Source organism: Armigeres subalbatus, chromosome 3, assembly GCF_024139115.2.
Source record: "Armigeres subalbatus isolate Guangzhou_Male chromosome 3, GZ_Asu_2, whole genome shotgun sequence".
In the NCBI taxonomy this organism is placed as follows: domain Eukaryota; kingdom Metazoa; phylum Arthropoda; class Insecta; order Diptera; family Culicidae; genus Armigeres; species Armigeres subalbatus.
The window spans coordinates 168,158,193-168,184,872 of record NC_085141.1 but is presented as its reverse complement, the minus strand read 5'-3'; the positions used below and the strand labels follow the sequence as shown (position 1 = coordinate 168,184,872).

Here is a 26,680-nt window from a genome sequence, read left to right as displayed (position 1 = left end):
TAATCAAAAAACATAAGAATAATTATGCTCGCCTCACGTATTTTTTAATTGAGAACAATTTGGCAACTTCAAAAATGAAATTATTATCACATTATAGAAATATTTAGCTGAAAAACATCAACACCGCCATGTACCTATTTCAATAACATTCAAAAACAGTTAATCCTATGCTTGTACCTATATCAATAATACTGTTTCCAACAAAAAATACGCACACTATTACTTGTGTGTATACGTAACGAAATGATTGCAGTGATGCCGAATTCTTCAATGTTTTGTATTTGAGTTGAAATATAATTACAAAATTGCTGTTTTTGTTGCAGTTTTCCATCTTATCAGTTCAATTTCGTGTTTGTCATAATTTATCTTTTCGATATAATTTATTCTACAAACATAAGAGTTGAATTTTACAGTGATAGTTCATTCAAGCATTTTTAAAATAAAAATCTAGGTCGGCAACCCTTGAGAGTACTGCAGGCCATGTAAACAGTTTGGAATACGGACAAGGATAATTTAGACGTTGTTCAATATAAACCTATATCAAACTATAGGAAATCGCGTTGGTTTTTCAAGTATAATTATGTTTATAGTGAAAATGTGATGTGCTTTATATGTTGTGAAGTGAATTTTGAAAGAATACATTTGTGTTAACTTAAAATTGAGTGGAAAACAACGGCGTGAAAACAGATGAATCTGCTAGTAGCAATCGAGCAGTGCATCAAACCATCAGCTCAGAGGTAGGAAAATGAAAAAAAAGTGCTTTATAATTTTATCTTTTAATATTTTGATTCTTGTGAATTAGAACATTACATAAACAAAATCTTGAATAATATTCCAAACATTCAAGAATGTGTTCCATCCATTATTGTGTACATACGATGTGAGAAATTGTAATTAAATTGATTTTTTATTTGGTTTATCGAGGGTTGAGATTAATATACGGGCTGTTATTAATATGGGAACAGATACCCTAGTTGATGGTTCTCCTGAGTGCACTTGAATAGACCAATCAAACTTTAGCCAGTCAGCTTGCGTTGCGTGATACTATTTTGGCTGTGTTGCAAGAAGTTGCAGAAGGATATGTGGTATAGTTTGAACTGCGTTTCAGACACATTTTAGGTAAACGGTACGAAGTTGGGACATCCCTTTGTCGTGCGGTAAGATGCATGGCTACAAAGCAAGACCATACTGAAGGTGGCTGGGTGAAATTTCCGTCCAGCTATGGAAACTTCCCTGGGCATAAAATTATCATCGTGTTACACTAATGATATACGAATGAGAAAATGGCAACTTGGCTTAGAAACCTTGTAGTTAATAATCGTGGAAGTGCTGATGTGATGTCAATAGAAGAAGAGTTTACTGTAATATAATTACGGATAGGAGCTAAAGACTTAATCAGTCGTTTTCCAAAATGAATGATTACATCGCTTTTTTTCGTTTGTTATCAGACTAATGGGTCAATCACAAAAGTAAGATGCATCTTACGCCTTAATTCCACGTTTTCGAGTGTAATTAATATAGGTACATGAAATCAAACCCACGAAAGCATTTTAAATAAAAGTTTATTATGAAAAACCAATGATTTCAATTTACAAAACCCTTGAGTGTATTTTGGTTACCCGATGAAGCGCAGTGTCGAAACATTCAATCATTCTTATTGCAATTACCAACCCACAGGGAGTCAATTGGTAATTCGAATGTGCTGCCCTTTAAACGTTTGAAATTTTATTTTGTTCCTATGTGATTGCTGGAACGGAACCGCTAGGCATAAGTGGGCTGGAAATCGGATTCGAAATAATCCGCTGATCCTGGCCAAATTGGCATACGTGACGATGAATTGAATTAAATTTGAATGTGGAGAAAGGTCCCGCAACCAATGATGGTTGCAGATTTGGTAATTTGATCTTTCGTACTTGCGCCTGGCAAACCATGTGGGCCGTAGTGTATTATATTTCATGTGGGTAGAGAAATTTAACTCGTCACTCAAATTAATTACGATGTAAGCCGGTAGCGACTGTTTACAAGTTAGATGCATCTCTCCAACTATTATTATTTATTCAGACTAAGGCCGAAGTGGCCTGTGCGGTATATAAGAGTCTTCTCCATTCGGCTCGGTCCATGGCTACACGTCGCCAACCACGCAGTCTACGGCGGGTCCGCAAGTCATCTTCCACCTGATCGATCCACCTTGCCCGATGCGCACTTCGCCTTCTTGTGCCCGTCGGATCGTTTCGAAAACTCCAAGTGCGTGTTTGTCCTCCACGAGCATCGTCCAGGTCTCGTGTCCGTAGAGGACTACCGGTTTATTGAGCGTTTTGTAGATTGTCAGTTTGGTACGGCGGCGAACTCTATTCAATCGGAGCGTCTTGCGGAGTCCAAAGTACGTACGATTTCGAGCCACTATGCGTCTCCGAATTTCTCTGCTGGTATCATTTAAGGCAGTCACCAGTGAGTCCAAGTACACAAATTCTTCTACCTCCAGGATTTCGTGGTGGGTGGCTCACATTGTCTTCTCTTGAACCTCTTCCTATCATGTACTTCGTCTTCGACGTGTTGATGACTAGTCCGATCCGCTTGGCTTCCCTCTTCAGTCTGATGTAGGCTTCTTCCATCTTCTCAAAGTTACGTTCCATAATATCTATGTCGTCGGCGAAGCCAAATAGCTGGACGGACTTATTGAAAATTGTACCACTCGTGTTAATCCCTGCTCTTCGTATTACCCCTTCCAAAGCGATTTTGAATAGCAGACACAAAAGACCATCACCTTGCCGTAACCCTCTGCGGGTTTCGAAGGAACTCGAGAATGCCCCTGAAACTCCAACTACGCGTTCGCCCGTAGAACCCGCCTGGTACTGCTCCACGAACTCCCTTGCAATTGGTGCTAGTCGACGACATAAAATTTGGGAGAGTACCTTGTAGGCAGCGTTCGGCAATGTGATTGCGCGGTAGTAGCTGCAATCCAGCTTATCTCCCTTTTTGTAGATGGGACACACGACACCTTCCATCCACTCCTGCGGCAAAACTTCCTCCTCCCAAATCTTGGTAATGGCCCAGTGCAGCGCTCTAGCCAGTGCCCCTTCCCAAGCAGCACGCGCAACATCTTTCAAATAGGTGTTTGTTCCTTATAAATTGCATTGAAGACACTGGCAATATATCGAGTCACATTAAAGCCACTTCCCAGTTTCAGAAAATCACAATGTTTCATTTCCGTTTACGTGGCGTCGCAATATTCTACCCATCTGACTTCTTGGATGGTTTAAAATTCGATGTGTTTCATATCAGAAACAAAACAGATAAGTTGCAGAATTAATAACACCTCGGTTCATTGCTGTTACGACAATGTTTCTGATATGTTGCAAAACACTTTGAGCTCAGCTGAGCAGTATTTTATTTTTGACAGTCCCCTGCATGTTCCGTATAAGGTACAATGAAGTTACAAATGACTTTGTTGTTTATGTAGTGCACTTGTAGCAGAATCTCCAAATAGAATTGTTGGTGTGATGGTTATAGTAGAAGGTTGCAAATCTCAAGGTCCATGGTTCGATTCCCGGTTGGTGTTTGTGTTTTTATTTTCATTGTAGCCGCAATATGTTGCAAATAGGCTCCACCTCTTGCGCTTTTTGTGTCACAAAGGAGATCCAAATACGACGCGTTGTGCATAAGTCACACCACAGTTGTTGTTACTCACTGAGAAACAAGACGTGTTGCTTGGGTTCCCTCCCCCTGTCACAAAATGTCACAAAACTCGTGGTATTTTATTTGCCATGTGATTAAATGCATACTACTTCGACCCCTTTTACTCGAATTTGGCTTCCCTTGCGGAAGGTCGAAGTTGGGTGGATTGAACTCATTTTTGGGTAGTTAATTTCTTCCGTGGGAGCGCGATGTAAAACTACAACCACTGTCTTGCAGTGTTCTCGGGGACTCTAAAACGTCCCTAGTAATACCGAGAGAAATTCTCAGAGAAGTAGCTGACTGAAGTTTCATGATTTCATGAAGGAACTCCTCGAAGAGTTTCTGTGGGATTTTCCAGAGAAATTCCTAGACGAATCATCAAATCAATTCTTGGATGAATATGGAGGAAACTTTCTAAGGACTTTCTCTGACACTGCTTATCTGCTCCGAGTGAATTCTCGGAGGATTTTTTGGAAATATTTCTGAGGGATTTTCTTTTTGATTTCCTTGAGGAATCCTGCAACAGGAGAACATTCAGAGGATAACCCATCGGGTAAGCATATGCGGTATTTCGAAAAATTTCGTTTCAGGTGGTTCGAAACGAAATTCCGCGGAATTTCGCGGAATTTTAGCATGGCGGAATCACATTTCTTGATTTCGTTTCGTTTCGTAAAATTAGAAAAATTTCGCTAGAAAAAATTAGCTTCTAACGAAATTCAACGGAATTTCCCGGAATTTTGAAACAAATTTAAACTCAAACCATTCTTTATATTATCAAAAATTTTGGCTACGCCGCTGAACAAAATCGTTAAGTTGTTTTCAAAACTTTAGGTTATATTTTTTTTTTCTAATAACGCTAACTACATAACCTTATTCTTAGTCGACAAATACGTATATAGTTTTCTTCTATAAAACGTCTTTAATGTTTCCAAGTTTCCAATTTATATTTTGTGATATTTTTTACTATTTGCACAATATGAATGCGGAATCTATCGTGTTGCTGATGGCAATGGGACGGCAGCTGGTCCGGGAGAACACGAAGTGAAAAAAATCTACCTCGCGTAGCAGAAATTTGTTTAACCAGTGTACAATCGATCTTGTAGATGCTGATCACGCCAGTTAGTGTGGGAGAACGCGAACTGATAAAACTAATGTCTGCATCGAATAGCACAGAATTATTTAGTGCGGAATCGATCGTATTGTAGAAGCTTATTAAACGAAGCACATTGAATTGTGTTGGATTGATTTCAAACACAGTTTTCGTCTTCTTGTTTTCAAAAAAACTTCGTTTACAATAAGGGGTCGTACACTTACTACGTAAGCAATTTTTCTGGGTTTTGCGACAACCCCTCCCCCCATGTAAGATTTTTTTTCATACAAATGAATTTTTATTTATATGGAGCGTAAAATATTGACCGACCCCTGCCCCTAAATATTTAGTCACTTACCAAGGGGCTTCACATGAATTATCTTCTCTACTAACCAACGATTCTTTTCACATAGCGCTCACGGAGATGCAGAGCATTTCTCGGTCTTTTATAACAGCGGTTCTCAACCTGGGGTACATGTACCACGGGGGTACTTTCGCCAGGCCCAGGAGGTACCTCGGACGAAATGCTTAATGGCGGATGAATCACAGTTTTAATCCAAACTTATTGATAAAGTTTTGTATTTTTTTTATTTCTAAACTTTATCTTGTACATAATAGGGTAAAGGATATATTTTGGATCACCCTTACGGGGCTCTTATTTTGGACCACCAAGAGGAATTTGCTCTCAGTGGTTCAAAACATGAGGCGTCGAACTGGTGGTCCATGGTGGCATGGCGATCAGTGAATCATGGCATTTTGAATATTGTCCTCCACAACCAGTACAATGGATGAAGAGGTGTGGGACAAAAGACCAAAAGGGCAAAACCTCGACTGAACAAATATGAAAATCTTTTATGCAATATTCCGGATCAAAACATAATGTTGAATAATATGTTAGGAATATGATTCTTAACTAAAATCTAGAGTCTACAGATTCGAAAACCTCCATTTGAAAGACATGAAGACTTTTTCCCGAAAAGCTCAGTTGCTTTGTTGCAAGAGAATTGGAAGCATCCTTCTACGCTTCTCGAAAGCCTTCTTCCAAGCAGCTCGGAAGCCTCCTTTCAAGTGACCCGGAAGCATCATTTCAGAGGTTCGAAAACTGTCTTGGCCCGGAAGCCAAGCTGTGTTTCTAGAAATTACTTTTTTTCTGCTTCTTTTAAAAGCCTCGGATCTTTTTAAGGGGCTCGGAAGGGATTTTTGAACAGGTTCGACAGCCTCATTTTAAAAGGCTCGGAAGCCTACTCTAAAGAGGGTTGGAATCCTCCTTTCTAGAGGCCCGGATATCTTCTTCTTCATTAAACTTTTTTTCTTTTTTCTCCTTCTTTTAAAATGCTCGTAAAGCTCTTTTCAATAGGCTCGGAAGACCTCTTTCAAGAGCCTCGAAGCCCTCTCGAAGCCTCGAAGCCTCAGAAGCCTCCTTTCAAAAGGCTCGGAAGCCTCCTTTCAAAAGGCTCGGAAGCCTCCTTTCAAGAGGCTCGGAAGCCTCCTTTCAAGAGGCTCGGAAGCCTCCTTTCAAGAGGCTCGGAAGCCTCCTTTCAAGAGGCTCGGAAGCCTCCTTTCAAGAGGCTCGGAAGCCTCCTTTCAAGAGGCTCAGAAGCCTCCTTTCACGAGGCTCGAAGCCTCCTTTCAAGAGGCTCGGAAGCCTCCTTTCAAGAGGCTCGGAAGCCTCCTTTCAAAAGGCTCGGAAGCCTCCTTTCAAAAGGCTCGGAAGCCTCCTTTCAAAAGGCTCGGAAGCCTCCTTTCAAAAGGCTCGGAAGCCTCCTTTCAAAAGGCTCGGAAGCCTCCTTTCAAAAGGCTCGGAAACCTCCTTTCAAAAGGCTCGGAAACCTCCTTTCAAAAGGCTAGGAAGCCTCCTTTCAAGAAGTTTATGGAGTTATTCATTTTATATATACTTTAAGAGCTACGATTATTTTTATTTACAGCAAAAACATTATAGGGGGTACCTCAATTAATGCACAAGTTCGAAGGGGTACCTAACAAGAAAAAGGTTGAGAACCGCTGTTTTATAACAATGAATGTTAAACTAATTTTCCTCTCCTAATCCTAAATTGACTGTAAGGACGTGACAGCATCGTTATTGGTCATGAATTGGAAACTCCGAAGCAAGTATACAATAAGAATAACTTTTTTGTATCCCAAGAATATTATTTAATTGGTGAGCTGTGCATATTTGCTGTTTTTCGGACAATCATGATTAGCAATTACGATGTGTACAGTTAATCAAGCTAAGCTCTTCTTTGACTATTTCCACAATATGTAAGGAACATTGAAGATTTGTGGGCATTTCTAGATCTTCGCATGAAATTTGCAAAAAAAATCCAGAACGGGTTGAAAGATCATTGAAATTGCTGAAAGTTCTTTACTTACGATTGCTTTCAGCTCATATTGACCATAACAGCTGTTCTCATATGCCAAGGACACACAGAGAATAGCTTAGTTCGTCGAGCTGATTGTATATAAGACTATGCTGCCGCTAACCGCAAGTCGAGCTCATGTGTATATGGTAAAACAGTTATTTGACTTTGAAAAAGTGAAATCCGAATTGCGTAAGTAATGTAAAACCAATTTAATCAAAATTCCGCGGAAAAAAATAAAATTTCGTTTCGTTTCGAAAAATTTCGAATCAAATGAACCTTGATTTCGTTTCGTTTCGAAGTTTCGAAAGTAAATCCATATTTCGTTTCGTTTCGATCCGAATTAACATAGACATTTTAAATTTCGTTTCGTTTCGTTTCGTTAGGAAAAAGTGTGTTATCGCATACCCTTACCTTCGGGTTCCTGAAAGAATATTCGAAAGAACTTCTGGATGAATTTTCAAGAGATTTTTGGAGAATTTCAGGGATGAATTTCTGATGAAGTGCCTAGAAGTATTGTCGGAAGATTTTGCCTAGAAAACTTCAAGAAACTTTTCTATGCTGTAGATCATACATTGACGATAGAAATTTTTAAGTGTTTAAAATAAGTTCACGCCACTCCACACTCCAATTGTGAACGGCGTAAGGGGCCGTACACATATTACGTAAGCACTTAGGGGGGGGGGGGTGTTGGTCAATATCTTACGCTCCATATAAATAAAAAATCATTTGTTTGAAAAAATCTTACATGGGGGGAGGGGGGTCGAAAAATCCAGAAACATTGCTTACGTAATAAGTGTACGACCCCTAACGTCGCCGGCTGGAAATAATCTATCACTTCGCCGGCGACACAATTTTAATCTGCGCATGGGCCTAGTTCTATTAATGTGATGTTCCAAAAACCTTTTTGGAGGCCCTCCTTAGCCTAGCGGTAAGATGTGCGACTATTAAGCAAGACCATGTTGAGGGTGCCTTAGTCTGAATAAATAAATAATAAATAATGATGAGGGTGGCTGGGTTTGATTCCAGTGCCGGTCTAGGCAATTTTCGGTTTGGAAATTATCTCGACTTCACTGGGCAGAAAAGTATCATCGTGTGCCTCACGATATACGAATGCAAAAATGGTAACTTGGCTTACAAACCTCGCGGTTAATAACTGTGGACGTGCTGATTGAACACTCTAAGCAGTGAAGCGGTAATGTCCCAGTGGGGGATGTAATGCCAATAAGAAGAAGAAGAAGATGTTCCAAAACCCAGTGTCAACCCAGTCAACGCAAGATCGTATATAATGTCACATAAGATGCTGAAGTAGAGGCCATGTAGGTACTACCCCATACAATATGTACGTATTTCGTCTCCACTTTAGCATTCTATGTTGCATCATATACGATCTTGTGTTGATTGCAACCATTTCTAACATATACAGACATTGTTTCTAAAGTGGTTGGCAACATATCATACAGGTCGAGGTTTGCTTTGAATATGACTATTTTTTAAAGTAAATTTAGCATTTCTTGCTCTATCCATTATTTCTTGAAATGTGAAATGGCATTTTGTGAAATTTGTTCTCTTTTGTTCTGTTTAATGGAATCCAACCAATGAGACAGCCAGCAATTTCATATGAATGTACTAACGTGTGTAGTTACCGATTATTGTGTTGAACTTCAAACAAAGCACAATGAAAATACAAATGCACTATTCAGAATGTTTGAAGTTCAGTTAGGGAGACCATTCCATTCCCAAATCGTACGAGTGGTCCTGCATCACAAAAGAACGATTCCACGGTAGCGTAAAAAATGCACCCTTTCCCAGTTTCATTAGTCGTTTTTCATTTCCATTCAAACACAATAAAGCAGAAAACACAGTCATTCTTCATTTCTTTGACGGTATTTCATCCATGCGATGAAAACAATTCCGCGTGCAGGTTCCCGGCTCCATTCAATTAACCGGCAAACAGATCCAATCCACTTCACCGAAAATTGAATCAACGCCAATACTGAATTTAATCGCATAATGCTTTTGCAGTTACCGTGTGAACCAACCTCCATCATCAGCCCTGGTGATGCGGGCATTGATACGATACGCAAAAAAAAACGAGCGAAATTTACGAAATTCAATATCATCCGCATAATAAATTATTGTCAGCTGGCTTTGTGTGATCAAGAGAATCTGATCGGCACAAAAACTCACACGTATATTTTGGAACGATTTTTGTCACTAAAGCCGAAGGAAGCAGCCTCACTCTTCAATGAGAACGTTGGCGAAATCAGGCATACTGTAGAAGGGTGTATGACAATCTAAAAGTTATTATTATTATCCTTATTAAAGGGATTTGCAGTACTAAACTAACGGGCTCATCTCTAGAATAGAAAGCTCATATTGCCATTCGATTACATTATATAGATTCGTATTATGGTTACCCTTTATTACACCATAACATTAAATCTTCGGTAAACTATTACTATTCGTTGAATTAATAAAAAGAAAACATCGACGAAATGAATTCGCACAATGCACAATGCAGTCGTGCTTCTATGATTCTAAGCGCGAGCGATGTAGAATGGCTACTTAATATATTTTTTTTATTTCTCTATTTAAGTTGGACAAAGTTCATCACTAGGCTACTTAATAAATAATCATATTAAAAGCAAGACTATTATCATAATGTTATTGCCAAATACTATAATCCCGTCGCATTACAGGTTATACCTACCTACCCATAATCCTTGCTTCGTGGCATTGCAGATAGGGTGGAAGAAGACGTTTTTAATCAAATTCCCAATCCCACCCATGAGTTCAAATCTTTTCCGACATACTCACACACACGCATGCGATGCGACTCCGCAACGGTTGATAAGTTTCGACTCTTTTTTCTCATTTTCAACTGCTTTCCGCATTTTCACATACTGCTTTTTTCTTCATCTCATCCTCTAGTTAACGGCTCCCAGCGAGAGGCATCCAAACAGCAACCGCAGCAGCAACAACAGCAGCAAACCACTACGAAGGATGCAGCTGGCCAAGTGAATCTCCCCGGCAGCAGCAGCAGTAGTGGCAGCCGAGGCAGCAATATCGAAGCCACTGACGCCACCAGGACCGGGCCGTACTTTGATCTGGCGGCGTCTAAAAACGTAACCGCGCTGCTGGGGAAAACAGCATATCTGAACTGCAGAGTGAAAAATTTGGGCAACAAAACGGTAAGTTCCAATTTCCCAATTGGCAATCGTTCACTTCAGGGAATGGTGCCGGTTTTTTTCTGCTATTTTTTTTTAATGTGTAAACAGGCCGTGGTAGATACTGACAAGTTCCACTCGAAATGACTGTGCAAACGGGTTTCAAACGAATCGATGGCACCGTGTTGAGAAACGAAAATTCCCATGGAAGATAAAAAACGGAATATCAATGTGCAAACAGGGAACAAGGCTTGTTGGGAATTCTTGGCACTAGGGGGTGTCGTTTGGACAGGATTCAATGTAGATACGCAGAACAGTGGTGTAGAGCAGAGCTTCCCAAACTTTTGGGTATGCGACCCACCTAGCAAAATTCTATATGTCTCGCGACCCACTTATGAAAAAATGCATTTTACCAAGTAGTATTAAGCATTAATTGAATCAGAATGTTATCTGTTTCGGCTGCTTCCTTCTAAAAAATTTTCACGTTAGCTTACATGCACAAATGCAAAAAATGATGAACATGATATTGTTTGTCTAAATGTATTTATTTTACTTCATTAAGGGGACATCTATTAGGCATAAATCCACAGACCAGGTGTTCGCCATACGTCAGGTATTGCAGAAATGCCGCGAATACAACGTGCCCACACATCATCTATTTATCGACTTCAAAGCCGCATATGATACAATCGATCGGGACCAGCTATGGCAGCTAATGCACGAAAACGGATTTCCGGATAAACTGATACGGTTGATCAAGGCGACGATGGATCGGGTGATGTGCGTAGTTCGAGTTTCAGGGGCATTCTCGAGTCCCTTCGAAACCCGTAGAGGGTTACGGCAAGGTGATGGTCTTTCGTGTCTGCTATTCAACATCGCTTTGGAGGAGTAATACGAAGGGCAGGGATTGACACGAGTGGTACGATTTTCACGAAGTCCGTCCAGTTATTTGGTTTCGCCGACGACATTGATATCATGGCACGTAATTTTGAGAGGATGGAGGAAGCCTACATCAGACTGAAAAGCGAAGCTAAACGGATTGGACTAGTCATCAACACGTCGAAGACGAAGTACATGATAGGAAGAGGCTCAAGAGAGGTCAATGTGAGCCACCCACCACGAGTTTGTATCGGTGGTGACGAAATCGAGGTGGTTGAAGAATTCGTGTACTTGGGCTCACTGGTGACCGCCGATAACGATACCAGCAGAGAAATTCGGAGACGCATAGTGGCTGGAAATCGTACGTACTTTGGACTCCGCAAGACGCTCCGATCGAATAGAGTTCGCCGCCGTACCAAACTGACTATCTACAAAACGCTTATAAGACCGGTAGTTCTCTACGGACACGAGACCTGGACGATGCTCGTGGAGGACCAACGCGCACTGGGAGTTTTCGAAAGGAAAGTGTTGCGTACCATCTATGGTGGGTTGCAGATGGCGGACGGTACGTGGAGGAGGCGAATGAACCACGAGTTGCATCAGCTGTTGGGAGAACCATCCATCGTTCACACCGCGAAAATCGGAAGACTGCGGTGGGCCGGGCACGTAGCCAGAATGTCGGACAGTAATCCGGTGAAAATGGTTCTCGACAACGATCCGACGGGAACAAGAAGGCGAGGTGCACAGCGGGCAAGGTGGATCGATCAGGTGGAGGACGACTTGCGGACCCTCCGCAGACTGCGTGGTTGGCGAAGTACAGCCATGAACCGAGCTGAATGGAGAAGTCTTTTATGTGCAGCACAGGCCACTCCGGCCTTAGTCTGAAAATAAATAAATAAATATTAGGCATAAATGTTTTCTAAAATAGCGTGGTTATGACTATTGTAAAAAAAAATGTGAAGTTAAGTTCCTGAAAAAAATGATCAAAAGGTTCGGCATCCGAGCTGCAATTATTTGTTCTACGCGACCCACCAACAATCCGCTCGCGACCCCCCTGGGGGTCGGGACCCACAGTTTGGGAAACCATGGTGTAGAGCAAGATGAATACATGCAGGTGTTCGAATCTGTCAATTTCACAATTCAACCAAAATGGGTTTTCGTATAGGACAGCCTCCGAGCTTCTTTACATTTCACACTGTAAATTAATGTTTCACACCCGCGCAAAACTCTTCCATATATTAACGATGTCAGCGAACCTTGATGTAAGAGCTTTAATGTCTTCTTTTTGTTCTTGAAACCTTGGCGTAGAGTATGCAATTGACAATAAAATGAAAGATAGTTGAAAAATTACCTTGAAGGCACATGCAAGGTCTTCTCGATACGCAAAATATACCATTTTCAAATGGTTGGCTCCCAGGCACCAGTATATGAGGCACAAAGCGAAAACAAGCTAAATTCAACCTGGATGAATCATTTTAGAAGCCTTTAGATGATGATTCAAACCGAGGAGCGTTGTTAAAATTGTTGGGTGCGTGAGTGCTAGAGCTAGAGGTGTGCATCGTCTTCACCAACAGTTTATTATCAATGCGCAGATGCACAAATTTTGTCCCGCTGCTGGTCGGTATTTTCCGTATTTTCTCACACTTGATGAATGTTGTAGCATTCACTATCATTCAGTTGCAAATCTTGATTTTTTTAGCACTCGGCAAGTCTCGTTGGATAAACGTGCCGAACTCGTGCTGAAATAATCAACTATTTGCAACTAGTTCCACAAACTACTATTAAAAGCCGTCTTGTACTACGCTTCAGAGGAAATATCCGTGATATTCATTGGTCGCACGTTCCAAATAGCTACTCTTCTCACAAAAATGTTCTACCATAAAGTGACGATGAATCAATTCTGTGGAAATTCGGAGCAGTTTCCTGTGAAAATTCGAATCAATTTTCCATGGGAATTTAAAGGAACCTCTCGTAACAATTCGAAGGAATTTCTCATGAAGTTACGACTAGTTGAATTTTGTTGAGTCAGCTTACCAAGCCACCGGAAGATTAACCACTCGTCAAGAATGTATGTTGTTGCTAATGGGTGCACTTATGACAAATACACTCGTCCGACTTCCTATAGGAAAAGTCAACCTAGTTACCATCATCGTCATAATGCTGGCTTTCTTGATACTATATACCAATAAGACTTTACTACTGCATACGCTAGTTCCGAAACCTGCCACTGTCAACCGAAACTTACATATCTGTCCTAATAAGTTGCTGCCGATCAACCAGGAACGTTCGAAACACCGCTAGAAATCCGACTAGAAGAGCAAAACAGAAACTGAACACAATATTACCACATAGTGATATTAATAACTTATTTTAATTAAATTATGTCCATAATGTTGTAACAAGATTAATATGATTTAAAATTATTTTTTTGTATTCTTCATTATTGTGATTTTTAAATTTACATAAAGCTGATCATTTTGATTTAAAACATAGTTAACACCGAATTGCCTAGAAGTAGGCAATGAAAATGTGTTAACTATTCATATAATACATCACATCACATCACAACGCAGATATAATTTCAAAAGGTAGCCCAATTTACAATGGGCTTAGTTTTATGTTCGTGAAACATAATCTTGCTTTGACAAAAAAATAACAATCTGGACTGTCAAGTCCTGTAACAATTGAACCGTTTGTTTGAGAAAGCATACCGTCGTCGGGGGTAGCGGGCTTGGTAGTCATATGGCTACTGCTTCTGCCTCATACGCAGGAGGTCGTGGGTTCATTCCCAGGTCCGTTCCATTCTCCTACATTGTATCTTTCTCTTAATTTCTCATGTTCTAGCAATCGCTAGAACTGGAAATGGACTTCCATACCGTTTCCATTACTATTCCTGTACCTTCAACTTGAGTATTCTAACAGTAATCTGCTAGAATTGGAAATGAACTTATAGAGCTCGTTTCCTACATCCAATTAGAAATTCCATCAGTTACCTTCTCCTATCTATCACATTGGCAGCTCGTTAACCAAGACGGACCTCTGCCTCTCCAACCTAACCCAGAAATTCCAACAAATTCCGCATGAACTCGTGGCAAGTGCAGAGGTATATTCGGCTTGCAGTGGGCGAGCATCATCATTTCCTCCCCCTTCCCTACATTGACTTGCATTCTGACGTGGCAGGCGCCAGTATGACCTAACAAATGAGATCACCAGTACTTGTACATTGAAGATGTGTGCTAGTCCCAAGCAAACATCTGTTGGTTCCCTGTGCAAGAACAGCTGATCTGGTCATAATGGAGTAGCAACTACGAGCAGTCAATCAAGCTCAAGCTCAAGAAAGCATACCGTCGTCGGGGGTAACAAAGGGTCAAATGGTGATGATTATGGGTCACTGTTTCAACTACCTATTTAGAATGCTAATAGAATAGATCAAATGTATCTCAGGGCAAGAAAACTAAAACAAAAGAGATCTTTTTGAACGATTTTCATATCCGACCTAGAGATTGTCGGTGAGAGCGATGACTCATTCTCAACCCCCAGACCCATTGTCACCAATGGCGGTTTCTGGCAAAAAATACGAGAAAAAAATTGTTCTGAAATGTATGAAATTTTGTTCGTTTGTTTTACAAGGGAGAATGCATTCATTCACCTCTTCCCACAACCCACAGTGGCCAAAATCGTTTTTTGAAGCTTTTACTTAATAATACTTTCCTTATACGTTTTAGCCGAATGGTGTCTTTCTGATATTTCATCACTAAGTTAGTGCGCTTCTTAGAGATATATAGCCTAATGATCGCATAACGATCTTAATGATCGTATGACGTCAAAAAGTGAGATGATTTTTTTCCTTTACTTTACAACATACGAGGTTTGTGTCTTTACAAAAGTTGTGGCTAAAATTCTTCTGAAAAACTTTGACAAAGACGCTAAGTTAGTAATTTCATTACGAGATATACATGGGCATATCCAGGATTTCTAGTAGGGGGGCCACTTTTTTAGGTCTTCTAAACTGTTATCTTTTTAGTAGTTTTATAAAAACTCATGAATATTAGTGCTCGGCACTATTTCCTTCTGAGTTTCAAAAACTTTGAAATTAAATCCACAACCAATAGTGAAGGTTGGATCACAATAGCGCGTTGCGCTTCGCGCTGGGCGTTGAAGTCAGCGTTTTGTACTAAAACGGAACGCCAATGAACGCTTCGCATTCACGCCCACATTGCAACGTTCGCGTTGTGCGTTTATTTATCAACAATAATGATTAACACAATAATGAGTTTTAAAAATGCATGATTTATTACGCATCGGAAACTTTTAAATAAAATGAGAAAATTATTATCAAACTTAGTATTCAGAAAGAATAAGAAATCGGCTATAGCAATTACTATGAAAATCCTGCCTTTTCCATAAGTTTTAGAAAACTAGAACCATACATCTGAATTTCTAAACAAATCCTCTCTGAAACTTTGTTTATTATAAAATAGGCATAAAAAACAATACGCAAGCTTTCACCAAGAACTTCTTCAAAAATTACTCCAGGAATTCTATCGAGAACTCTATCAGGGATTCTTTAAGAATGCTACCAGGAACTTCTTCGGCAATGTCTTCAGGAATTCCACCATAAATTTCGCCGGGAATTGACCCGAAAATTCCACCATTATTTACTTCAAAAAATCCTCCACGAACTCCTCCATAAGTTCTACAGCGAATTCTTCTTATTTTTTTTTCGTGATTTTTCTCATAGAAATGTCGGATAAACTGCATCGTGAATTCCTAAGAATATTCCGTGGAAATTCCGTCGAATTGTCACTAAACATTCCTGAGAATTTCTCGAAAAATCTTCGAATTTCTTGTGTAAATTCCATAAAATTTTCCGTGAAAGTTTCGAATAATTTCTTGTGAGAATTCTAAAGAATTTCTCCAGAAATTTCACCAGTTCCACAAATTTGTACAGAAATAAAACCGTAAATGAAATTATCAATGGAATTTTCGGAGGAATTTTTAGATTAATTCCCGAAGAGACCCTTGAAGAATTCCGGTGAAACTTCAAGATTCTACTGGGAGATCCTCTAGGAGTTTCTCCGGTAATTCCTCCGGGAGTTCTTCAGGGAATTCTTTCAGAAAATCCACCGGCAGCTCCTTCAAGAATTCCGCCAGAATTTCCTCTGAGAATTATTCTGGTAGTTCCTACGGGGCTTCCTCCGAAAATTCTTCTGGGAATTTCTCCCGCCGGGAATTCATTAAGGCTTTCTTTCAGGAATTGATTTAGGATTCTTCAGGAATTTATATAGAAATTCCTCCAGAAGCTCCTCCGAGAATTTCTCTCCTCAGGTAATTCTCCGGGTAATTCTACAATGGTTTCAGCTAGACGAGATTTTCTTCGAGAATTCTTCTGGTAGTTCTGCTGACAGTTCCTCCATGGGTTCCTCTGAACATTCTCCCGGGAGTTTTTTTTCTCCGGTAATTCATCCGGAAGTTCCTCCGGGAGCTCTTCCAGGAAATAATTCAGGCGTTTTTTCAAGAAATCATTTAGGCTTTCTTCAGAAATTTAGCAGGAAATTCCTCCCTAAGTTCTTCCGATAGTTTCTCTGGGAGTTTCTCTGGGAGGTCCTCAAGGAATTTTTCTATGAGTTCCTCCTAAAATTCATCCGGGAGTTCTTACGGGAGTTCCACCGGCAGTTTCTTCGTAAATTCCTCCGGGAGATTCACCGGCAGATCCTCCGGGTGTTCCTCTGAGGATGAACTTCCCGAGTAATTTCCGGAGAAACTCCTGGAGGAATTTCCGGAGGAATTCCCGGATAAATTCTCAAAGAATTTCTCAGAGGAACTGCCGGTGGAACTTCTGGAACTTCCGCAAGAATTCTTGAAGGAACTTCTGGAATAATTCTTGGAGGATCTCCCGGAGGAACTCCCAAAGAAATTCTTGAAGGAATTTCTGGAGAAATTTGAAGAAAGAAAGCTTAAAGAAAGCTTAAATGAATTCCTGAAAGAAAGCCAGAATAAATTCCCGGAGAAATTACTGTTGGAACTCCCAGAGGAATTTTCAGAGGAACAGGCGGTGGAATACCCGTAGTTGAATTTCTTGATGAACTTCCGAAATCCCTTTTCCCGTGAATTTCCTGCAAAATATCCTCCAGGAATTCCCTGTAAAGTTACTGGAGGAACTCTTGGAAAAACTCCTGGAGGAGCTCCCGAAGGAACTCCCACAAGCACTTCTGGATGAATTCTCACAAAGAAGTCCTGAAATAATTATTAGAGAAGTTCTTGAAGGAATTTCCGAAGAAATATCTGAAAGAATTCCAGGAAAAATACTAGGAGGAATTAATGGAGAAATTCCCAGATGAAATCCTGATAGTAATCCCAGATGAATTGCTGAAGAAATTACCGGGGGTTTGTTCTGAAGAAATTCCTGAAAGCACTCTTGGAAGGAAATCTTAAATCAATTTCCGAATGAAATTTTGGAGTAATTTCCGAGTGAAGTTCTGAAGGAATTCCAGGACGATTCCGCGGAAAATTCCCGGAGAAATTCCTGAAGAAATTCCTGGAGAAATACCTGGAAGAATTTCCGGGGAAATACTTGGACGGAACTTCAAACAGAATACAAACATTTCAAGAAAATTTCTTGAGCCGGAATGTTTCGAATTGTTTTGAACTATCATATATACATTATGAATCCTGGATACCCTAATAAGTTTCTGGAAATCTTTTGAATTTCAACCACCTATTTCTAAATATGAATGGATCATGAAGTGCACATGTTTAAGAGAATTCGTTTCAGTATCCGTTCAATCTTCCACCATTTAGGAGGGGGGGGGGGGCTACGGCCCTATTTACAAGTTTTGAACGTGTTCATCACATCAGCATACAGGAATTAGGAGACGCATGGTGCATTGTTCCATCAACTCCTTGGAACCAAACTTTGGATCTAATTCTGTTAACAAATTTGTAGCTATTTTTGTTTTCAATTTACAAAAAAATATTTGAAAGATATTTGTTACAATTAGTGTTATTTTTTATATAAATTTAGTAATTTTACCAACATCCTGCACCAAGATTCTTACACATTTTGTTATAGAAATTTAATATAACATATGTTGAAATCTAGACCAACATTTGAAAAAGGCGTAACAGCCCAAATTTATTCCTTCTGATTCTTTGTCACATACTTACTTGATAATTGATGGGCTGCAGCTCTTCGATGAACCTACGCCGAATGGAGTATCCTTCTCCACTGGACTCGATCCTGGGCCAATCGCTTCCAGTCGCCCTGAACATTGAGCGCCCTCAGGTTCTCTTCAACTGCAAAAAGCCATCGAGTACGCGGCCTGCGACCTCTTCCGGGTTCACTACTAAATATTATCTTTGCTTGACGTTCTTCCGGCATACGAACAACGTGACCAGCCCACCGTAGTCTGCCGTATTGTATAAGCTTAATAATATCCAGCCCTTTATACACCTGGTACAATTCGTAGTTCGTGCGACGCCGCCAGATTCCGTTCTCCTGTTTACCGCCGAGTATTGTCCCCAGCACTTTATACTCAAACACTTTGAAAGTTCACCGATCAGCCTCTTTTAACGTCCATGTTTCATGGCCGTATAAAGCCACCGGAAGAATCAGAGTAGTATACAGCGCAAGTTTTGTTTTCGTTTGCAGACAAAGCGACTTAAGTTGATTACGATGTCCGTAACAAGTCCTATTTGCAGCTACAATACGCCTTTTCACCTCGCAGGTAACATTATTATCGCACGTCACTAATGTTCCAAGATACACAAATTCTTCCACCACTTCAAATTTTTCACCATCCAGCAACATATCACTACCACCATCACTAATGAACCCACGTTGATTGCCAGCGATCATGTACTTTCTTTTGCTGGTATTGATCGTGAGTCCAATCCTCGCTGTTTCCCTCTTAAAAGGCACAAAAGCCTCTTCCACGGCACGGCGATCAATCCCGATAATATCGATATCGTCGGCAAATCCAAGGAGCATATGCAATCTTGTGATAATGGTGCCGCTTCTTTGCACACCAGCTCTCTTAATCGCTCCCTCGAGCGCTATATTGAACCGTAGATTCGGGAGTGCATCACCCTGCTTTAATCCATCTAAGGTAACAAATGACGTCGATATTTCATCCGCAGCCCTTACACTTGATTTCGATCCGTCCAACGTTATACGAATCAGCCGTATCAGTTTCGCCGGAAAACCATGTTCAAGCATAATTTGCCATAATTCATTCCGTTTCACTGAATCGTACGCCACCTTGAAATCAATAAACAGATGATGTGTCTGCAAGTTGTACTCCCGGAATTTATCGAGGATTTGTCTCAGGGTAAACATTTGATCCGTCGTTGATCGGCCCTCACGAAAACCTGCTTGGTATTCGCCGACGAAGGACTCTTCAAGCGGTCTCAATCTGTTGAACAGAATACGGGACATAATTTTGTACGCCGAATTAAGGAGGGTTATTCCTCGATAATCGGCGCACTCCAGTCTGTGCCCTTTCTTAAAGAGAGCCGTCCAACCAGCTAGCAGGCATTTCCTTGTCTACCCATATTTTCGACATAATATGGTGCAGAACTTTATAAAGCTGCTCAATGTCATGTTTGAGAAGTTCAGCTGGGAGCTGGTCCTTCCCCGCAGCCTTATTGTTTTTCAGCTCTTTAATAGCTTTTTAAACCTCATCTAGTGTAGGCGACTCCACAGCTTGTCCATCGTCGCTAATATTTATACTGTTCACCGATGCACCGTCACTTCCACTATTCCACAAAGTCTCAAAGTGTTGCTTCCACCTGGTAGTCATTTCGGTTTTATCTGTCAGCAAATTCCTTTGTTGGTCGTTGCACATGAAGGGAGATGGCGCTGTTTTTCTCTGCACGCCATTGACAGACTCATAAAACCTCCGCATATCGTTCTGCTCCATTTAGTTCTGCGCCTCACTAAAAACTTTTTTTTTTCCTGTTCTGGTGTGCCACTGCGACCAGTTATTAGATCTTTTGTAGCGTTACCCGTATCCTTAGTGTTTGAGTGCATGTCGAATTACTCCATTACTATTGATATGCAATGCAGTATCGGTTTCGATACAGTTGTTGTTTTGTTTTCTCAAGAGCACCATGACAAGGTCCCGCTATTTAGACCCTTCACAGAGAGCAATCCCATTGAAGGCGCGCCCCTTATCAATAGAAAATCAATCCTGTCTTGAGCAAGCAGATCAGTAATACTATTTTCGGCCATGCATCGGAGCCCTAGCCACATCCTTGTCTTGCTTCTAGAATATCACCAGTAAAACAATGAAAGCTCGGGATTTAGCTCTGTCTACAAGACCATTTCAAGCAAGAGAATTTGTTCAGTAATAAGAACTTCCGTGTGTTCCTCTCACTACCATTGTTCACTAGTTCAAGAAGAGTTAGTACGTATTTAAACCCCTAACCCGATTTTTCCAGCAGTCAGTTCAGGTTTTTTAACTAATTGCCTGAAAAGCTGTTTCCGCTGCATACAGTTTAGCTTCAAACCAGAGGAATTCGAGTCTTTTAACTGTCTGCAAGGTAACATTAATTATGTTTTATTTCTGAGACTGCTGTTGGTAGCGAGGACTAAATACGATGAATCCTTAATTACCACAACTTATTGCCCTAGCTAGGGAAATGGATTAAGCTAGGGCTCTGTTTGGTAGATCTTACACCGCAACACACTACGTCGAAGTGATCTACCGTGTTACGGGAAATTAAAAACTAAAAACTAAAAACTTGTTCTTCGTACTCTTTTTTCTTCCTGCGGTGGCTTAGTTTTTCGGCTGCTCTTGCTTCCTTGTACCGATCTCTATTCGATCGGGCACCCGATACCAACATCCGGCTCCTGGCAACGTTCTTCTCGTCTGTCACTCTCTGACACTCCACATCGAACCAACCCGTCCTGGGTCGCCTCTGTGCAGTGCCTACCACTTCTCGTGCTGTTGTGCTCATCACTCCATGGATCGACTCCCATAGATCGTTGCTTGTTGTCGCTAACGTTGATTGCACTTATCCGTTCGTCGAGCTTCTGGCGGTACTCAGCCGATACAATCGCTGGATATTGTAACAACGAGGTAGCACTCAAGGTCAAAATTCGGACCTCTGAATGTCCGCACATCGATAACATCCGAGAAATGGCGCCCATCCACCAGAACATGGTCTATTTGGTTGCATGTTTCACCATTTGAGTGTCTCCAGGTGTGCTTTCGGATGATCTTGTGTGCAAAGTAGGTGCTACTGATGGCCATCCCTCTGGCCGCAGCGAAATTTACTAGCCGTATGCCGTTGTCATTGGTAGCGAAGTGAAGGCTCTCCTTACCGATTATGGGACGGAAAAAGTCCTCTCTACCGACCTGAGCGTTAGCGTCTCCGCTAACAATTTTCACGTCATGGTTTGGGCACTCTCCATAGGCTTTATCAAGACATTCATAAAACGTGTCCTTTACGTCGTTGGATTTATCGTTTGTCGTCGCGGTAACGTTGATTGGGCTGTAATTGAAGAATTTGCCCCGTATCCACAATACACAGATTCGTTCGCTAATGGGTTTCCGCCGCATCACTCGCTTCATCTGCATAGCTGTTATACTTGAATGCAGTGTTGGTCGTGGGGTCCACGGCTCGGAATTCACGTTCTCCGGATCTGGGTCATCGGACTTCTTGAATAGCGGCCACGTTCACTCCAACCTTCTGCAGTTCGCGAGCCAGAAGGCTTCCTCGTCCAGGATGATTTAGGCTCCTGACATTCCAGGTACCGAGTTTCCAATCATAGTCCTTATTTCGTTGCCGGGTCAGTTGCCAAAAATAACGTTCTCTTTTTCTTCTATCTCCATTTTCCGTGGTATTAGAAAGGCTTCAGTAAGCTACCTTACCGGGGTCGCGTTACCTACATCGCGATGATGGGGCTGCTACCTTAGGTATAGCTGACGCGATACAACATTTCGTTAATCAGCCGCTGGGTACCAGGCAGACGTTGTTTAAGCCGCACCTCCTGGTGAACAGACGCTCGAGGCGTACCTTCTCACTGTAGCTGATGTCAGAAGGACAACAGTGCCCAGGCTGCACTACCAGCCAAGAACACAACCTTTAGCTGGCGGTCTTATGTCATCGGACGACCCGTGGAAGTGTGAGATAGGAGCTTGTGTGAACCAGAGCTCTGTTGGGCGCTCCTTCCTTGATGTCAACCCACCATTTTGCAGAAGTTTGTAGACGAAGAATTAGAAGTAATAAATTTTAGCTGTTACGCCCTTTTCAAATATTAGCCTACAAATAATGAGGTCTCCAGTAGCCTTGAGAGTAAAAGCGTAGGATTGCGAATCCGAAGAAGACGAGTTCGATTCCCGGTGTTATTTTGAAACTTACACACTCAGTTTTTATTTCTGCAGCTCAGCAAAAATCCGCACAGCCGTGCGCCAGCAAAGTAAATAACTGATATTCCGGCAAAAATAGCGTTTGTTAGCTGATTTTCGGCAAATTATTTGCTGATTATTAGCAATTTTGACAGAAATCTCGGGAAAAAACATGTTTGCTGGGGCACGATTCTCGGCTGTGCGATTCTCGGTAAAAGTTCAACATTTTGCTGAGATCCCGGTAAAAAAAATCAAGTTTGTATGCTTTTCAATTTTCTTCAATCTGTTTTGATACATTTAGCGAAGACAAAACATGTCTCGTGTTCAGCTAAGACATCATTATCTGTGAATGGAATTGTGGAATAGTTTTCGACATAACATCCAAATCCAGTGATTGATCGACGTAAAATAATAGTAATGCTGCATTCAAATCCGTTAAGACCAACAGTAGAAAATTATTGCTGTATAAAATGTAAACAAACAAACACACCCAACTGTATAAGAACCAAAATCTGTAAATGAACTGAGCATATGCAAAATTGCTAGAATCTTAAACTAGACAAATGCTAGAACTATCTTCTTCTTCAATGGCTCTACATTCCAAACGGAACTTGACCTGCTTTTCAACATAGTATTCTATTAGCATTTCTTCAGTTATTAATTGAAAGCTTTTCTATGCCCGCCATTTCATGAGTATGTATTTTGTGTGGCAAATACAATGGATACGCCTTTGCTCGCAAGGAGGAGCCCTACTACAACTGTCTACGATACATTAAATTAGTGGAGGTCGCTTAGTAGCAGTTACTAAATGTATTTCAACGCGAGCACCGTACTAAAGTTTAAAGCTCATTTCAAATATCATTGACATCAAATGGTATTTGAAAATTTCGTTCTGCATACAAATAAATACACATCCAGAACTATAAGCTGTCGAACAAACCTAGCATTACAATATAACTATCGTTGAACTATTTGCAATAATGCTATTTAACATCATACCAAACTATAAACTTCTGTTCTGCTATATAGAGCACGACGTGGTACTGAGCAAAAAATCAGTATCGCCCAAACCGCAAACCACTAAATCATGCATGAAAACAATAATCACGGGAGAAAAATCTATTTCCATGCTTCCAATCTCATTATGTGCAACTCTGAACCCAGTCGATTTGAATCATGTTTATAATTGCAAACCATCCCGTAGCCGCTGCGGAAACCGTTGCGAAAACAATGTAAATGGCCACCATTAGTAAAGTACATCGTCCGGCGCGCGAAAGGCATCAGTGGCTGTTCGTCCTGGTTCTGGGCCGTAGTCGTGGTGCACTTACCCGGCCCCGGCCATCATCATGCAAATCAGTGCAAAGTATTATTACCCCGCTGCCGACACCGCTGCCGGTTCCAGTTGAAGTCAAATCGCATTACTGCCAGATGGCCGTGTAATTAAGGAAGCCGGAGTCCTTTGCAACGCTCATTAACTCCTTGGGATCTTTCCTGCCGCAGGCCGAGCACTGAAAGACATTCGGAAAGAAAATGTAGCCCGCTTTTCGGCAGCGGGTATCTTCTTCGGGACGGAGTACTTTTGTGTGTCAAAGTTGTTTCCGTTTTTTCTCAGTTGGTTTTAGTTTCGGTCACTTTCGGACCGGCTCTTGGAGAGGAGATAGTTTCCATCCAACCAACTAAATAGAACAAAAGAACATTTTGGTAAAACTTTTGCATTCGGATTATCCGGGAGTCAGATTACTTTCCATCTTCTTTCAGGGCTGCTAGTTGAAGCGTGAGAGTGCTGAGCAGATGAACAGACACATATTTGATCCATTTTGTTAGCCAAAATTCGAACGCTGATTCATTGACATTTCCATCACCATTAACATTTCCATACATTAAAGACGGTTTCTGCTTGGAGAATACGGGCCGCGTAAAAAATGATTTCTCTCTAACTTTATTTTGCGGTTTTACGTGTATCCCGACCTTTTCAAAAAAAAGCAAAAAAAAATTTTTTGTTGAATCGTTGGTTGGTGTGGTAGCTGGGTTGATGTTAATAACAGGAAAGGCGTATTGTTAAAATTAAATTGGTTCTTTTTAGAACCACAATTGAAAAGGAGAAAAGGATAAGCCGATGTGAAATTCACCAAGATAACAAAGCACAACTGCAAGGTGACTAATGAAAATTATATGGAAAAGAAGTCTTTGCTGGTGGTTGGTGAAGCAATTGTATTCGCATTGAAGGCGCATCCGGAGATTTTGTGGTAAATCACGCTAACTATGTCAGAAGGACAACAGCTACACTACCAGCTTAGTGTACAACCCTTCGCTGGTTGTAGATTATCTTCGGCTGAACCGTGAAAACGTGATAATTAAAGCTTATGAGGAACAGAGCTAAATTTGAAACCCCTTTCCAAATGTCAACTCAAACCACGACAAGCCAAGAAGGAATTGTTTTTCATCTTAATCAAAGAGACTTTTAGCCTTAGTCTGGCTCGTCTTCGAGGAAAGCAAGTTTACCGCAACCTGATCTTCTTCTTCTTCTTCTTCTTCTTATTGCCACCACATCCCCCACTGGAACATTTCCGCCTCGCAAATATGGCATATATCACAATAGATCTAATAAATGGTCGCAGTAATTGAAAAACCCAACAAGCGAAAAAATACATAATGAGAGGTCCCTGACTCTACGATACCCCCAAAAGTACCACAAAGTTGAATATTGGAGAAGTCATTCGTCAGGATTCCAGGCAGGATTTGCCTGTAGCTGACAATGTGACCATAGTAGATCTTACACCAGAACGCACCACGCAGAGAATACGGAAACCAAAACAACAAATATGATATTAGTGGCACCGATCGAACCCTTTATGAATAATCCGGGTTACTTATGGTTGAATCATGTTGATCAAAAATGCTGTATGAGATAACAGCGCCTCTAGCGTTCTTATACGTATGCTTCTACTGGTATACCCCGTTGGGCATGAGTACGTTAATCATAATGGATAATATGCATAATGAACATTAGAAATAATGGACGATAGGCATAACATGCACTCAAGAGCGATTGTGCGACAAGCACGTATTAGTAGCATGTTAGTTGCAGTCAAGATTTAATGAGTTTACTTGGTATAACCCTTTCAGGACGGATGGGTCATATATGCCCAGCGTTTTAGTTTGGCTGTGTAAAACCACAGAAGAGAGATAGGCCCCACTTTCTTCAGCAAAACTGTTCACCAGGATGTTGTCTTTGCAAGAAAAATATCGGCGGTCAAGTTTGACAATACCTTGAAGACCCTGATATCCGAAACCTTGGGAAGATTTCACTACTTAGAGCATACAAATGAATATGACATGATTGAAACCTAAATCACTGTGTTTGATAGTTCTGAATACTCAGACAAGTTGAGCCATCCTGAACGTTATTCCCGTGATTAATTTTCAGGAATGCTTGATGCTCAAGTTACTCCAAAACGTTCTCGAGTTCAGCCCACGGTATCTACCGGATCAATCAAGGTTTTTGCAATGTCCTCGTCGTCGGTTTACACCCAATCTGCTTCCACGTGTCGAAATCGAATCGTAGAACATCGAATCAAGGAGGCCCTATTATTGCTTGTGAAAGTAATGAATGAAATCGTACCGGCTCAATGAACCTGCTGTGATGTTAAGCGCTTAATGGATACATCGCTCAGGACTTGGTTGATTGGGTAGGTCGCATGTTTTAAATCCCAGGCCGGTTTGAAGAACCACAAAGACCTGAACTAGCTTGTAAAAGTATTGAGGTAATTCCTATCTGTGTGGCGCTAAATGGCCGGAGCTGAGTTATGACAGCGAATCTCCGTAGATGCGTGTGCACGCCGCGGAAGTCTTACTGGAAGAGGCAAAATCATGGCTTGCTGCTCACCGATTGACACGCTGATGTGTGAATCTATTAACACACGCTGAAGGTATTTTACTCGAACCTCACATTAACTTTCTTCTCTCATTAAAAAGCAAAAAAAAACTTCTAACATAGGATGCAATGCTTGTTTTTCTCATGGGTTATTCAAATGAGACGAAGGTGAACATTGGTTGCAATTGAGCAACCGGTTAACTCCATTTAAAACTGTACACCAAAGTGAACTTGACTCAACATCATGGTTTTACCAGAACAATGATTCAGAGTGTGGGTTC

At 41.0% G+C, this 26,680-nt stretch overlaps 1 protein-coding gene across 6 annotated transcripts in view; it reads left to right on the top strand.

Moving 5' to 3' along the window:
• The window catches only part of LOC134224943 (zwei Ig domain protein zig-8-like), a 951,761-nt gene that overhangs the window by 799,550 nt on the left and 125,531 nt on the right, over positions 1 to 26,680 (top strand). For all 6 annotated transcript variants that reach the window (XM_062704593.1, XM_062704592.1, XM_062704595.1 and 3 more), the window contains one exon: positions 10,057 to 10,316. In XM_062704593.1, coding sequence (XP_062560577.1) covers positions 10,057 to 10,316 — 260 coding nt within the window. The remainder of the gene's footprint in view (positions 1 to 10,056; positions 10,317 to 26,680) is intronic.